We start from the raw sequence: 17,059 nt of genomic DNA, 5'->3' as shown, positions 1-17,059 counted from the left end.
AAGAAAGGGGTGCCTTCGCGCGTTTGTGTGTGCCCAAAGTGAGGAGAGAGAGAGAGAAGAAAAGGGGTGTCGCTTTGTGCATACTAGAAGGGAGAGAAAGAAAAAGTAGAAAAAGTGAGACCCACGGGGAGAAAGTGCACGAAGAAGAAGAGAGGACCGAATCTTTGTGATCCAAATTCAAAGGTCAAACGTAGATAGAATCGGCTCAAATTTGAGCATGCTGTTCATAAAACTGAGAGCTACGAGTTGATGTTTTCATTTGTCAAGAATTCCCTCAGTACTCTCCAATTACGATTACGATTTTCTTGTTATGAATTCATTTATTTACGTATATAGTGATTAAATGAAATTGAAATATTGATGTTGTCTTTAGTATGTGACTAGAGAAAAATACTTTGTATATTCTACTATTCTTGATGATTAGTTAATGTTTTTTACAGTCCGTAGTTTTTCTTATATCGGATTTTTCGCGTTAAATTTTTGGTATCGTTATTTGCTTTGTCTACTTATCATTTCGGTATTATATTTGCATATTGTGAGGTTATATATTGCCGGTTGTTGCTCGAGTTAGGAGAATTTCAATTGATTTATGCTTTCCGTTCGTTTCGCGGAAAATAACTTCCGAAAATATTTTCCGAATTTCCTGTTCGGACGGCGGAAAATACACGGTCAACGGAAAATATTTTCCGGTCAACGGAAAATTCCTCTTTGGAATTGCGGAAAATATTTTCAAAAGAGGAAGTCATTTTCCGCTGCTCTCGCGCTCCAGCTCCTTTTTCCTTCGTTCTCGTCCTCTCTCTCTTTCTTGCTCTCCCTGCTGCAATGGCTTCCTTCTTCGGGATCGCCTCCGCCCTACCCGGCCAAGCTCGCCGCCCGCCCGTCCGGGCGCCGCCGCCGCGCCGCTCCGCTTCCCCCGTGGCGGCTCGAAGCCGCTTGGGAGGATCCGGCTCAAGAGGGAGCACCGGCGGCGGCGCCCGGAGGCTCGCGGGGAGCCCGGCTGTCCCGAGCCGCTCGTCGTGCGGTGCGAGGCTTCCGGTGGACGGGTGAGCCTCGCCGGCTTGGGGCGGAGCTCTGGCGACCGGATCTTGGTCGGTCGGATCTTGGTCGGCTCGCCATCGTCAGGCGTGTGGCGGTGGAGGAAGGAGGAAGGAGGAGGAGGAAGGAGAAGGAAAAGAAAAGGAAAAAATAAAAAGAAAAAATAAAAAGAAAAATAAAGAAATTAGTTTGAACGGTGGAAAATGTTTTCCACTCAAAATTTAAGTTTCCACCGAACACCGGAAAATATAGCAATTTTCCTGGAAAATGACTTCCGGGAAAATATTTTCCGGAGATGGCTCATTTTCCGTGAAACGAACGCAAAGATTAGTTTTCGATGAGAAATTGATCTTTAATTGCGTTTGGCTCGTGGTGAATTATTGTACCGGATTCTCCCCGACAATATAAATCCATTGTCGTTTGCAAGTGGGATTGTGAGCAACTCTAGCTACTCAAGCCTTGTAACTAAATGGATTCAGTCCAACTTTTCTCGAAATCAAGCACCTAGTCAAATCGAGGCTGAGTTTGAAAATAATTTATTTGAATAAATAATGAACTCATCAAACGGTAGCTTTTACATATCTTAATTATATTTATGGGCTTAACATTTCTTTAGAAGTATATTATACTTTGAGGATTCGAGTTCCAACTTAATTGGAACCTAGATTGGAATTCACTCGTCAGTCAAGCCAACCTCAAATCAACAATTTGTATGCAATGAGCCGACGGTCAGGTTAAGCCGGGTTTTTGTGAAGCCCAATTCGACCCAAAACCCCACTAGGGAGGGGAAAGATGACCTGATCCAACCCATCGAAGACGCCTATCAATTGGGTTCAAATCTAGAGTTTCATCTTCCTTATGCTTGCAGAGAGAGAGATTGGGATGTGCTTTGGGGGTGTCAAAAAGCCCATGCCAGGCTGCCAGCTTGACCCAATCCGACCAGCCCTACCAACGTCTAAAAATTCCTACCCGAATAAGAATAAAGCTCCACCCCAAAATACTCTAAATTTTAGGGTCGGGCCAACACATACTTTTTTGATAGCCCTAGCGTGTGTACTTGATTAGGTCGAGTCAAGCGATTAATATACTCAATTCAATTAGTGCTTTACATTCTTAGACATTCATCAATAATATTTATCTAGATGTGCATAATTCGTTCTACTTGAATTGATGTATGACTACACTCATTCAATTCGATTAAATTATGCACTTTACATGAGCTTTTCATTGTGGGGGCAATCGATGATTAATTCGCTTATATTCAGCACTTACCAAGAGATCGAACATCTTTTCCATTTGAAAAGTAATAATCAACAAATACACACACACAGATATATATATATATATATATATGAGAGAACTGGTTAAGCCCAAGCCCAGCAAAGTCCGAAAAATGCTTGGCGCCAAACCCTCCCTCAGTTTGAACAGACAGATCCCCAAATCCCCCGGGCAAAATCAATCCGCCGCTCTGGAAGACTGCGATCCGAGCTATGGCGGCGGCGGCGGCGGCGGTGGCGGCGACGGCGACGGCGACCTTCATCGCTCTCCAGTGTTGCCAATGCTCCACAATGCAGGTCTGCTTCTCCGTCTTCGCGTCTCCGCGTCTCCGCCTCTCTCTCTCTCTCTCTCGGAGCTTTAAAGCGTCGTCGTCCCGATGTCGTCGAATCGGCAGGTGAAGCAGCAGAAGAAGAGCAGCAACAAGTGGACGTGCGTCGTCTGCAACCAGAAGCAGTCCGTGAGGAAGGTCTTCGCTCGGGCCTTCATGGCCAAGGACGTCCGCAAGTTCGTCCAGTCCTTCAACATGTCGCGCCTCTCCTCGGATCTCGAAGCCCCAGATCCACCGCTCGAAGGAAGAGGAGGAGCGGTCCACGATAGTGCGGGCGGCAGCGATGGGAGGAAGCTGAAGAGAAGCGACTGGAGCGAGTATCTCGACGTCGAACAAGAAAAGCGCGACGATGAAGAAGGTTCTGGTTTTTTTAGCCGAGAACGTTAGTCCGTTCGCATCCCTTAGATCATATAATCTCGATTTCTGATATAGAATCAAGAGCGACGCGATTGCTTGAACTGTCGAACTGCTGTGTTTGGACATGTCTCAGTACGATTACTCCGGGACGGAACTGACCGGACGTCGGTAGTATTGTCGCTCGTCTCTCACGTGATGAATTTTCTGTGCAGAGGATGGTGGGGGGATGAAGATTGTGACGGAGCTTCCGAAGGAAATTTTCAAGAAGCCCAAACTGAGGGACTCCTCTCATCAATCGGCTGGTTCAAAGGGCGACAAGCTCTTCACACCATCGTTCGCCAAGAGAAGTAACCGAAAACAGACTACTTTTCCAGGTAAGATTTGGGCTTTACATTCATCTTGACATTAGATAGAGGAGTCTTCTCCGTAAGTTAGTTGCAGAGCTTTAATTAGGAAGATGCACTGTTCACCACGTGAATTTGCGAAGATAATAGAGGAAAAGTTAAGTGTTCTAGCTGTTGTTTAGATCCAGAGTCGGATTCTCTAAGTAGATCCAATTGACGCCCTGATTTGATGACCAATGACGTGCTGATGATTGCCTCGTATTTTCGAATGTGCAAAGTCAATCGGCATCAGCAACATTTCTTGCTAGCGAATCGTCATCGGCAAACATTTCGCAGTTATTGCTGAAGCCGGATACCTTTTTCTGACACAATAAGTTAAGGAGTCTCGAATGCCACTTGCCTGCTTAAATTGCTAGCAGACTGCGAGATTAGGAGACTGCAGCTATTTGCTAATTGCTGTCATCTATGCCTTTAGGATTACGAAAAACAATGAGTTTGACTACGATATAGCATTCTCAGCTTGTTCTATGAACAGCGGCACATGAAGCTGAAGTAGGCATGGTGACAAGTGATGGCAAATTCCTAACCTAGGCATTTTCTGTACACTATTTGCAGATGAAGAGCCAAAGAAGAACCAAAATGGGTTAGCTTTCTCGACTACGAATTGGACAAATTCCAAAAGAGAAAGTGACATCGACCCAGTGATTGCTCCATCAGCTGCAGCCACGAGGAATTCTAAATGGAGCAATTACATGTCACAAGATGAAGTTACCTTGCAGTCCCATGTGTACGAAGATGACGGGGATCGATTTGGTAATGGTGTCTTGGAATCTAAAGCAAATGATCAGGAGGTAGAGGAAGACATTCACCCAGATTTTATGTGAAACTTCATTATGTAAGTATGATAATTTCCCCGGTGTATCCTGATCAGTTTCTCTCGTTAATCAACCAACCACTTCATCGTTAACAACAATCCCTGTATCTTTGTTATATACATTCAGATATCATGTATACCTGGCAGGAGTCCGCTAGTCTTCTGTGTGTGGAATTTCCATGCCTGCCTATGAAGAATCTTAGTTACATGGTGACATGGTCAACTGTAGTGAAGCTTAGTCATGCTGCTTCAGACATTGATGAAACAGGTTACTCAGATTTGAGAGCACCCTTAAGTTGAGTCCGCGCCATTCGGTGAGACTGCCTCGGAGCTCCTAAGGTATTTGGGTCTCACAAGGTTGGCCTAAAGTATCCTCCGATCAGAGGCCGGCATCTATGCCAACTTTGAAAGTGAAGCTGGTGTCAAAAACTGGCCTAGAGGTTCTAAAACCAAGGCCACCTTCATCTTTAGGTTGGCAAAGTCGCTGCCAAATTTTGAGCCCTTTCCGACACCCTGCCGGAGAACTCTCATCAGAAGAGTCCATCCGGTGAGGCAACCCCACTTTTGATGTTTCTCCTCTACCAGAGGAGATCGGTTGGTGAAAAGTAAAGCAATTACTATCTCTGGGCCACACCACTACCTGTTCTAATTTGGACCCCATTAGTAGCAACCTGAGACGTTGCAGCACCCAAAGTCTCCTTTTCCGGAAGCTAGACGGTGGGGCTAGAGCAAAACGACGGAGAGAGACGGTGGGTGCGCCTGACACCATTAGCTGTACAAAAACCCCGGGAGCCTTTTGGAGCATGCGCGGTTGTGCAGCATCATGCATTTACTTTCATGTACTTTCATGTCGAGTACTTGCATTTACTTTCATGTCGTCACGTCACCCATGTTGCGTGATAAAAGATAAATTTCAGTTTACGAAGATTAGCACGTGATATCTTAAAATCTTAATTTATGGTTAATCTACGATGGTGATACGAAGATGGGAACTAAATTGTTAAACTTGTAAATCCTTGTAGGACATTTTCTATTTAGCAATTTATAAATTGTCAAAGTAGTTGATTGCATGAGCGATGTGTCATCTCACTATTAATATACTTTGTGGAATTAGTAATTTTCATGGACTATCATGTTTCTTTTTCCTCTTCGGTGTCGCAATCTCACCAATGAGAAGGCAAAACCAAGATTGAGCTCAATTGGAGCTCTAGTACATGACTTGCGCTTTGCCAAGTTTTTTTTTTTTTTTTCATGAACATATCTCAATATGTTTGCATCCAAATGAAATTTATGATTTGAATTTAGTGGTAGATGCATATTAAATTGTGAAAATTCTCTGACTCTTTTTTCTTTTGAAGACTATTCGAAAATGATGGCTTACTCTTATTGCGAATCGGACCCAAATCCTTGATTGCTTGATCTCTATTTGAAGACGGTAGGAACCTTGACCTAAAACGGCCAAGGTGTCATTTTAGGAAACTAAAAGTAATTTTCAACTCATTTTTAGATTTTAATCAAGCATTAAAAAATATTGTCATTTTTCTGAAAAATGACTTTTAGAAAAAATATTTTCTAGAAATATCTGTGAAATAAATTGAGCTTAAGTCCTTATCTTTTGAACAATGAAATGAACAACAAGAATTCTTAATGTCTCACTTTAACCACTCTATGCCCAACTAACATATATGGTCCATTATGATGACATCATCCACAGGAGTTTCAAATGTGGGACCTAATTTTAGTAACATTGACTTGCTCTCGAAACATCTATAGGTTTAAGAGAGGGAAAGTTAGTTGCTTATTCAAAAGTATAGACTTGTTTCGGGTGACTCTCACCTTTTCATTGACACATCTATTTCTAGATATTTTAGCTTATACTTCAAACCAAAATTTCCAAACAAAAAAGCTTTAGATTAAGAGAGATAAATAGAAAACTAATTCATTAATTAATCGGGGGTGAAACCAACTTCTTTCTAATCATGCAACTTGCTCCAAAACGATGGTGGTTTATCATCGGCCTCTTCATCTATTGTGCACCAGTACAATAATTAATAAACGAAAGAAATAAAAGAATTCAAGGAATTTGACGCATCATCTGTGCCCGTATCTGCCACGATCCGGGAGCATGACACATCTTTTAGAAAATTACAAAAAGTATAGATATCCGATTGAAGGTACACATGTTTTATCAGATAATTTTTTGTTTTTTTTTGGAGTGTGGCAGGGGGAGGTCGCTACTTCCATTCAAAGGCGACAGGACACCTCGAGGGGTCGAGACGACGACGCTCGCCACGTGCGTTCCATCTGCTCCGTGCATTGTCCTTTCAAACGTTGATCCCGAGTTAGCGACCAGTCTTCCCCGACATTGATCAAGGATCCAACCATGGAGGAGTTCCCACGTGGTGCGGTACTTGAAAATTGCTGGATCTTCCGCCAGCCATTGGATGCACGTTCCGCCCCGACGTGCGAAGCTCCTCACTGGTCGCTTCCCGACTGTGCTCTACCAATCTATGGAGAACGTCCCCTCCACGCGAAATTTCAATGCTTTCTCGGGAATTTGATACCCCGATCCGTCCGACGAGACCATCACATGACGAGTGCCGTTCGTTTTATTGGGAAGATAAAAGAATCAGTGGTACTTCGCACGTGACAATTGATAGTGATAGATGAAGGCGTCGTGTTGAGCTACTGTTGAGCACCTGAAATTTTTATCGCTGGTTGTATTACCAGGAAGGTTTGATGCACATGGGTGTAAGTTTTGTGGATTCTATATAAAACGGTATAAATAATCTCAAGCAGGTTGCCAAATTATTAATTCGTGTTTCCATGTCATATTTGAGTTTTAGGTTTGTTGTCAAATTTCATGTCATTACAAAACTTTTGTAGAATGTATTGTAAAAAACTCGGTACGTTTTATATTCATGTCAATTTCTAGTTTATCATTATCTCCAATTATTTATAAGGGAACTCTCTTTAAGTGAATAAATTTTTGCTCATGAAGCACTCTCATTATCTCATGAACTACGTGAAACCAAAACCATATTAGTGTCCCAAACATGAGATTATTTGCGCCTGACAATCGGTACCATGGGGAATTGAATCTTTATAGTGTGCCTAATCCACATGCATTGGTTTTAAGAAAACTTTGAAAAGCAATTTCGGACTCTTAAATCCATTTTCCCTTTGAGCCTAAATCTTGTTTTCTAAAGCTCCAAACTCAAAACGGTTACGTGACTGCTTTCACTCAAAATCTAAAGTTGTTTCATAAAGTTTTCTGAAATCTCTCGAGTCATCGTAATGGAATTTTATCAATTTCCACTTCCATAAACGTGTCAAACTTTATTTGTTTGGGCAAAGGACCAATGCTGTCAAGGTAAACCACATTGGAGGCACCGAAAATTTATAGAGGCATATCATCAGAAAAACTTCCTTGACCAATCGGTAGATTAAACTATGTCATAAGAGATCCAAAAGCTTGCCTCAACTCAATTCTCAATCACGATCTTGTAGTGAACAATAGGGACAGAGAATGAGGAAAAAAGCAAACTTGCTTCTCCGATGGTTGCCGAAGAAGCAAGTTCCATAATAGAGCCAACGAAACCATGTCTGAAATAATGGATCCAACCCCCGTGTTACATTATCACTTAGCATCAGAGCTTTTGGAGCAAATGCCTAGATTTTCTAACATGTCAAACTTGGGAAAGGAGAGTTTTATCGAAAGGTCATGCCGTGCGGTGCCAAAAAGCCTACAAATTCTCTGCTTCAAATTTATGTTTTTCGCAAATTATTACAACACAGAGTCAAGGGTTTCTCCCTCTTTGCATAAAAGCCGGGGCTGATGCGTGAGATTTGAGATGTGAGAGAGGAGATCTCAAATGCAACGAGCGTTCACCAGCTGCTTCAAGGGCTCTGAACATATCCCCACCGTCAACAAACAGTGTGCGAGCCAATCGATAACTGGAGCCTATATCTTTGCCAGCCCGGCCGGGACGAGATTTGTGGGTAGACTGGCAGGTTCCGCCGATGATTGGAAACTTCACGTGGGGGGACCTATTTCGGGTGGTGCGAGGTCCAATCAGAGGAAGAAACCTCAACACCGGACAGCCCCAGAAGGGCCTCGAGGTTGACCTCGGATAGGACCATTTGCTTCTGCTGGGTAGTGTTTATGCTCCGGACTCAGGGGTTGGCTTGTAGCAGGGGGATGTCCCACTGAGTACTGGTCGGGTCTCTGTTGACAGTGATGTTTTTGTTAGATGGTTTTTGAAGATGAAGTCACCCTTCAAGGAATATTAGTTATTGAATGAACTACAATTCTTTTTGCCACCCTACCTGTCTTGGTTGTTTGGGCGTAGCTAAAATCATTGACCAGCGCGCGTAATTTCGTCTAGTGACGGGTTATGTTTTTCTTTTCCCGTCATCCATTCAATTTCCTTGGTATATGTTTTCTTTTTTTTTTCCTTTTGTTGGACTTAAATGATGGGGAGAGGCAATCGGGGTGGCCAGTCCTCTCTGGACAGAGGGGAACGTTTGAATTTAGGAGACTGTAGAAAGGTTGTTGCTCATTTATGATCTACTGATTTGAATTAGGGGAGTTTTCGCCTCATAACACCTTGTTATTGTACGATCATTACCAACTATTTAAAAAGAATTACGGGAGCTCTACCCTCATAACATCTGTTAGATGCAAATGAAGTTTGGAAATATTCGAATTTAGCACTTTTAGCTCTGATATCATGTTAAATTTTTGTGAAACCACTACCAACTGTAAATAATTGGCCAAATAAGAAATTAGAACGTAAATTGGGAGAACTTTTTCATAGGACTTGAACAAAATCAAACACTTTTTCTCTCTCCTCCCTAAGGTTGTCTCATTTTTCTCTCATTTTCACACAACGTTTTTCTTTGTATTCCATAGAAGGGAGGGTTTGAGTTAGATCTCTCCCTCTCCTCCATTTTTTATTTTCCTTTGGCTGATTTATTTTTCTATTTTTTTCTCACTTTCCTTCCGTTTTGAGGAATTTTTCTCTTCTGATCTTGTTTAGATTTGAATACTTCTCACTCCTATTTCAAGGAGGTTTCAATCCCAATCTAGTCTAGATTTTGGGATTTTTGTGGGATGATTTCAAGGTTTTGTTTTTTTTTTCTTCTTCAAATTTTGTTAGTGTACAATTCCAGCTTTGAAGGAGATTGGAGGAGTTTTGTGAAGCTTTTGCTCTCACGGGTGTTAAATATATACTCAACCTTGTTACTCTAACCACCACTAGGTTTGCGCCACCCTTCTAACATGGAAGAGGGAGGTGGGGGGTTTGAATCCCCACATTCTCAAGCGGGATTGGGTGATGACGATTTAGTTTCAAGTGTGAGTTTCAACTTTTACACCCTGCAAAGAGGCATGGCAAAAGTTTAAGAATGAGAGTTAGAGTAGAAATAACGATTTAGTTTCAAGTGTGGGTTTCGACTTCCACGCCTGCAAGGAGGTAGGACAAAAGTCTAAAAGTAAGAGTTAGAATAGGAGTAAAATATGATCAATAAAAAGAAAAAAAAAACCCTTGTTACTCTGAATGGCAATAGTGTTAGAATGCCAAACTTAAAAGTGCACCACTAAAAGGCAAAGGATAATAACATATGGAGATCTAGCTATGTGTACATTACTAAAAACATATTCAATGATTAACTGCCAATTTTGGTTTGAATAAGTCAAAGATTTAACGACAAAAAAAAAAAAAAAGGTCATGGATTTACTTCTTGAGTATGTGAGTCATAACCTATAATTCATCTTGTTATTTGGAACTTGTTTTGTCTTGAAGTTGTCTAAGATTTGTCTTGATTTGCAATTGGACTACATGATTTCTCTCTCATAATCCTATAAAAATGAATAAAATGTTACTTTGATAGTAGGAAAAAAAAACTACATTGGAACTACAATTGGTAGGCCCATCCTCTGCCTCTTCAGTTAAAAGTTGCCAATTAGAGATAAACAGTTTGGAGGAGCAAGCACTAAATGAAGAGAAATAGTTTGAACCGATTATGACGAAACAGTGAATGTTTTGCTCTCCACGCTTAGTCTATTTTATTTTGCCTAGTACTAAGTGTGAAAATTTAATTAGAATGACAAAGGGAGTTTGAAAATTTCTAACTCTGATATCATGTGAGAATTTGTGAGACCATTTCCAACTCCCATCCTGGTAATCTTGTTTTTAATGTGCTTGTTTCCTATCTCATTGTTGATAGTTGATTGTTGGGAAAAGTACAAAAAAAGTCTTAAATTTATTGCATTAGTACAATTAAATTATAAACCTTTTAATTAAACTAAATTAGTTCTAAACATTTTCATATCAGTACCAATTAAGTTTATTTAGTCAATTTAGGATGGAAATTACTAACATGAATATCAGTTGTTTTATGTAGCATAATTGACATTGACGTGGACATTTTTTAACAATTTTTTTGAGTTTTTTCTTTCTTTCTTTTTTTACATGGCCTGAGCCAATGATTAGTAAGGGTTGCCCTTGTTGCCACAAACCAGGGTTGGCCTCCTTGAGTGCCTGTGAGGCTGACCCTTATCTAGGCTAGGGTGGCTTAATTAGGCATCAATAAAAAATTTCTTGAAGTGTGATCTATATTGTACTTTAAAACTTGTTTCTACAGCAGAAGTACACTTTGTGAAAATACCATCAGTAAGAAAAAATGATAGAAAATCATAACAAAATCACCCAACTGCCAATAGCCGATTGAGAAATTTTGGGCGTTGATGAACTGTTCTTGATACACTGATTTCATCGGTATCGTGGATTGGTTTATAATGTCCATTAAAAAAAAATTCTTACTTTTTCGATGATGTCATCTAGTTGTCTGACTTGGGCAATCTTGCGGTATATAGTTTTTGTTATGAATGAATATCTATCATAATTTTTGTAAAAAGTTATTCTTACATCGTGTGTATCTATATATCATTCCGCTTTTTCATAATTAATTTACTTATGGAGTGACAAGAGCCATCTCCAAATATACGTAACTTTGTAGCGTCATTGAGGAGGAACATACGGCCTTCGAAAAGTTGGACTGATTGTAGAGTTCCCACACCGAGCTTCCAGATAGAACCATGGATGTTCATCATGTCCACTCTAGTATAGCATTTTTAGGCGCACATCACTCGAGCATAATTTGTCGACTTAATCCAGTCTTTTATTTTATCATCGGAGCCCCTCCTCCCATCGATAGCACCCGGCCTCGTCTGGCCATCTGGCTTGCGATCCCACTCAAGGCCTAGACGATCAATGATTGCGATGGACTCGATGGAATGCTCAGGGACCGAGGCGAGAAGCTGCTCTGGGGGCACGCGCACCCCGAGGCAGTCTTTCACCCAACCGGAGGATCTTTCGGCGCAGGTGGAGGGATCCCCCGCTATTTTAAAATGGAAAAGACAGTAACCATATTCCCATATTACCATTTTCCCATTTTCTTTTACCTTTCTGTCGCCATTGCTTATTTGACCGCCCGCTAACTAAATCAAAACCCCAGCAGTCGGTCAATCCTCCGACGGTCGAGGAGCCTGATGAGAGGACCTAGAAATTCTGCATTAACTCTCACCCCCTCGCTCGCTATCGCTCTCGTCCGCTCCCTTAAACAGAATGGAGTGCATTCATGCAAGTCGTAATTCTCGCTGGGGACCAGAAGTTCTCGGGACAGCACGTTGTGATGCCTTCATGCCCCTCGTCCCCGCCGCCGCCGCCGCCGACAGCAGGAAACACCGACGGATGAGGATGGGCAGCAGGTCGTCGCTGCTCTTGGAGTCGGCGGCACTGATTCTGCTGCTGGGCTGCTGCATCCTCCCTCCTCCCTCCGCTCGCGCCGCGGTCCATTACCATGACTTCATCGTAAGTTCTCGCGTTTTCAACGCGCGTGCGCCCTGGTTTCGCTTCTGGAAGCTCGAGATGGAAGTGGCGCAGAATATTATCATCATTAACTCTTTTGGGTTCGGTCGTGCAGCTGAAAGAGACCAACTTCACGAGGCTGTGCAGCTCCAAGAGCATGATGACCGTGAACGATAGCTTGCCCGGGCCGGTGATTCGCGTCCACAAAGGGGACACCGTCTACGTCAACGTCCACAACCATGGCGGCTACGGAGTCACCATTCACTGGTACCTCGCCCCTCTTCTTTCGCTCGTTTCTCTCATTTCTCTCAATGCGTTTTTTCGAATCCACCATGTCTACATTTATTCAATCTGGTGAGGCCCGTAATCACGGGCCCCCCCAAATCTAAGGACTAGGTAAGTGCCCGAAAAGTCCGAGAGTACTTCACTTCTAAAAGTACCGATTACGGATACACAAATTCACAATGGAAGCTGTGAAATATCCTCAATCCAACGGGAATTGGGACACGTGTTAATTATGGAGGGGCGCGGGCCTGGGGACCGCCCGAGCCGTTCAATTCTTAAAACGGGTAAAAGGCCTTGCCCGGGTCATTATCTCAACGGTCAAATTTCTCTTCCTCCTTTTGTCTTCCTCCCGACGTTGAAAGGTCGTTGCCATCTACTCACAAGCAATCCGTACGGCCAATCAAGGACGTTTCTTGCACATTTGCAATTTATTCCATGTGGCTCTTTAAAGTAATTTTTCTCTTCTCTTTCGCGCGAGGACCCTGATGTGGCCCCAATAATAAATAATTAAAAATAAAACCTGAGAATTAAAGAAGAAGAGACTAAAATTCATGAAAAAAGAAAAAAAAAAGAGGCAGAAGGGGGGGGAAGGACGCGGGGGCCGAGAATAGCGGGCGTGGCGCCGCCCGCCTTTGTGGCCGACGAGGATGGCCGACCCTTGCTAGGCCAGTGATGAAGATCGCTGCCCTTGCCATAGGCCAGGGCCGTCGCTTCGTGGCGGTGGTGGCTCTCGCTGCTGCCCCCTTTTCCTATTCCGCTTGTAATCCCCCTCCCTACTACCTTATGATTCCTCCTCTCTCACTCTCTCTCTTCTTCTTCTTCTTCTTCTTCTTCTTTATGATACTAAGACCTCCAAATTTTACCTATATGACACATTTACCCATATTTGTCCCAAACTTTTGTTTTGTAACACCAAAAACCCCAAACTAAATTTTGAGAGTAAATGGGTCATGTGAATATTAGTTTTGGGTTTTTGGCGTTACAAAATGAAAGTTTAAGATTTTGGTGTCACATAAATATAAGTTTGAGTTTTTGAAGTCACTGAAAAAGTTCAGGTAAATGTGTTGCATAAATATAAGTTTGGGTTTTTGATGTCACAAAAAAAAAATTAAAGTAAACATGTGACAGTTGGTAAAGTTTTCAGTTTTCTGTGGCTTTTTCTCTTCTTTTTAATGTTCAAACCAGTATATATAAAGATAATTGCAGTGCAAATCCTGATACGGGTCAACTTCTTATGAAGTCCTATTATCTTTATTCCGTGCATTTAAACCCTAAAATTTGTAAACTGTTTTGAGTCTTTCTATTAGTGGCAGGAATGACTCAAAGTGCATCGGAGTTTTAGAACTTTAGTGAACGAAATGAAAGTTTTAGTAATTAAGTACACAAAATGACAAGTTTTAAGACTTGCCTTCTAGTTCTAGTCATCCTAAGTAAGTGTTACCGCTAGTTTTGAGTGTCTTGGGTACTTGGTCAGTGCATCACGAACATACTTTCCTCTGTATTTGTCATTTGTTGCTTGAATCAATCTTAAAAACAGAGTCCCCTAATTGGTAGTGGCAATTGGTTGTGTCTCCTCAAAAAGAGAGACAAACTTGAAAATATCTGGATTTGCTAAAGGAAGAAACAAAAGAATTGCAGGCTTTGAGCTTAATCTTCGATGGACATATTCAAGAATCCTGAGTTTTGAGAATATCTCGATTTGTTGCAAAACTTGCAGGCATGGCGTGAAGCAGCCGAGAAATCCATGGTCAGACGGTCCAGAATACGTAACACAATGCCCGATCGAGCCCGGATCGAACTTTACTTATGAGGTCATATTTTCAAAAGAAGAGGGCACGCTTTGGTGGCATGCTCACAGTGATTGGACCCGAGCTGGAGTTCATGGGGCCATTGTAGTATACCCTAAGGAGGGCACAACTTACCCTTTTGAGGAACCAGATGGTGAAGAAGTGGTAGTACTGGGTAAGTAATCATCATGACCTCCTTGTTCGGTCCTTTCTGATCTAAAAGATTTGCTTCTCTTGTCTGTTTTTTTTCTGTTGCTGCTTCATGAATCCTTAGTTTCAATTTGAAGAGAACTAAGTATCTGTTATGGTTTCCGTCATACTGTTAATATGGTTGGGGTCTAGGACAAGGACTGCATGATGTTTCACTGAAAAGAAAGAGAGAAAAAGCATTATGAAACAGCCATGGAGTTTCAGGAGTTGCTTGCATCTCTCTTGTCGCTTTTATTTGTTCACGCTTCGTGCATCTCTGTTCAGTCTGAACTTGCACCACAAGGAAGATGTTTTCTTCTGTCAAACATGCCAAGATGTGAAATTTCAGGATTACACACTTCCTTCTCTTCTGCCATTCCCTTTTGTTTTCTCTTGCTCCACAGTGATTGCATTTTCATCTTTGTTGGTCTCTCTGTATGATTGCCTAAATTCTATGTTACTTGCCTATCCATAGGTTCTTGGTACAAAGCAGATGTGAACAAGGAAGTTGAGGAGGACCTGAGTTCAGGTTCAGACACTCCTCGCTCGGATGCATATGTTATCAACGGCCAACCAGGAGACTTTTGTGATTGTTCTAAAGGTAATCCAGCGCTGCTAAAGAAACTCAATAGTGACACCTATTATCTCCAGGAGACTTTTGAGAAACAGAAAACAATCGTGCAATTCGTTTGCAACACTAACCAACAGTCGCAAAGTCAGAGTGCATTCACTTGCTATGATGTGCATTTGACCAATTCGGGGAATGTAAAATCAGCGGAATTCGCTCAATTAGAGAAATGAACCTGACTTATATTGTTTACATTGCTATGAAAGCACATGACAAACTGTTTCATAACGAAAATGTTCTTTATGTTTTGCCATTTACGAGCCTTTTGATTGCAGATTTCACTTATCGCTGGTCAGTTGATTATGGGAAAAGGTACATCATTCGTCTGGTCAATGCGGTGATGAATGCAGAAATGTTCTTTGCCATCGGACAACACAATTTCACTGTCGTCGGGATGGACGGGGCCTACATAAAACCACTTGTCACGAGTTTTGTGATGATTGCCCCAGGGCAAACCATGGATATACTGGTCACAGCAAACCAATCTCTCGGTCAATACTACATGGCAACTAGACAGTATGACAGTGTTAAGCCGGACGTCACGGATTATGACAAAGTGAATGCCACTGCGATTCTTCAGTACACTGGCAACTACACTGATACATCGGCTCCTTTCTTTCCCGACACACTACCGATCTACTATGACTATATATCTGCAATATACTTTATGAGCCACATCAGGAGCTTAGCAAATGAAGAATACCCTGTCGATGTCCCCAGAAATATAACTACCTTCATGTATATCACGGCTTCCATGGGTGAAGTTGACTTTGTCAATGGTTCAGACACGAGAATTGGCCTTGCATCAAGCTTAAACAATGTTAGTTGGGTAAACCCATCGACTGATGTACTGATGGCTTACTACAGGTATTCGTCAAGCATTCCTTTGCTCATTTTCTTGATGAGCTTGTTCAATTTTGTAGCTACAATTTCAGGAAAGGAATGTTAAACCTCTCCTCACGAAGGAAATTAATCGACACAATGCAGAAATATTCATGTACAGTATCAAATTTAGCGTGATCATTGTTGAAATCGACTCACTGACGAATGTCCATAACAGGAACTTGAGCGGTTATTTCACCACGGATTTTCCAGATTGGCCAGAAAAGTTTTTCAACTTTACAGCAGACGATGTGCCGGATGAGTATGAGGTGGCAATACAAGGGACCAAAGTCAAGATGCTAAACTACAATGAAGAAGTGGAGATAGTTTTCCAGGGAACCAACGTCATGGATGCATCGGAGGATCACCCGATGCATTTGCACGGGTATGCCTTTTATGTCGTTGGAGCCGGTTATGGGAACTTCGACAATGAGACGGACCCCGAGAGTTACAATCTGGTCGATCCTCCCGAAGTGAATACCGTTTCGCTGCCTAAAAAAGGATGGACCGCCATCAGATTCCGAGCCAGTAATCCTGGTACTTGCCTTTGCGCTTCGATCATGCAGTTATTATTACCTGGTCATTTCGGAGTAAACTCATTTTAACACCGACTTCTGTCTTATATTGCTGCCCAAATGTCGGTTGAAATGAATCTGCGTTTTTTCGACGTTGTGTGTCTAATATCTGCTTTCCAATACCAGGAGTATGGTTATGGCACTGTCATCTGGATCGACACTACAGCTGGGGAATGACCACCGTGTTCATTGTGAAGAACGGCGGGACGCCCGAGACTAGCATCAGGGAACCCCCTCCTTACATGCCCCCATGTAAAGATTCTTCACTTCAGTTGCGAAAATCGAGCCCTGCTTTGATGAAGGATACTTAAGGAGATTAGAGATTTCTTTGTTAGAGGATATCGTTGTAGATATTATCAAATATTATGGATACTATTTAATATCTTGCGGTTCTCTAATATAGCTAAGTTACTTTCATATACATATTGTTCGGATTTAAATACCCTCGTCTAATAACTTGAAAAGTCAAGTCAATTGAGTAAATATGTAGTCTTTACTAATTCTCTCTCCCTCTCTCTTAAAGATCCTTAAATTAGTTGAGTTGGAGATCCCGAGTTCGAACCTTTATAGGCCCCATTTGCTTTTATAATTAAATTTGCACGTTTAATACTAGGCAAAAAGCC

At 42.0% G+C, this 17,059-nt stretch overlaps 2 protein-coding genes across 2 annotated transcripts; both read left to right on the top strand.

The window, feature by feature from the left end:
- Window positions 1-2,422: 2,422 nt before the first annotated feature.
- On the top strand, window positions 2,423-4,422 carry LOC104449571 (MRN complex-interacting protein). Its single transcript, XM_010063767.3, has 4 exons — window positions 2,423-2,609; window positions 2,708-2,999; window positions 3,211-3,372; window positions 3,958-4,422. The coding sequence occupies exons 1-4, from the start codon at window positions 2,526-2,528 to the stop codon at window positions 4,224-4,226; spliced, it is 807 nt and encodes a 268-aa protein (XP_010062069.2). The 5' UTR covers window positions 2,423-2,525; the 3' UTR covers window positions 4,227-4,422.
- A 7,368-nt stretch (window positions 4,423-11,790) lies between these two features.
- LOC104449570 (putative laccase-9) lies at window positions 11,791-16,859 on the top strand. The gene is made up of 7 exons (XM_010063766.3): window positions 11,791-12,093; window positions 12,206-12,357; window positions 14,093-14,337; window positions 14,827-14,952; window positions 15,255-15,846; window positions 16,040-16,398; window positions 16,563-16,859. Exons 1-7 carry the CDS (start codon window positions 11,848-11,850, stop codon window positions 16,745-16,747), a joined length of 1,905 nt encoding a protein of 634 aa, XP_010062068.2. The 5' UTR covers window positions 11,791-11,847; the 3' UTR covers window positions 16,748-16,859.
- Window positions 16,860-17,059: the final 200 nt, after the last annotated feature.

Source organism: Eucalyptus grandis, chromosome 6, assembly GCF_016545825.1.
Source record: "Eucalyptus grandis isolate ANBG69807.140 chromosome 6, ASM1654582v1, whole genome shotgun sequence".
Lineage (NCBI taxonomy): Eukaryota > Viridiplantae > Streptophyta > Magnoliopsida > Myrtales > Myrtaceae > Eucalyptus > Eucalyptus grandis.
The sequence above is the reverse complement of the archived record's forward strand: the minus strand, read 5'-3'. Positions and strand labels throughout refer to the sequence as shown.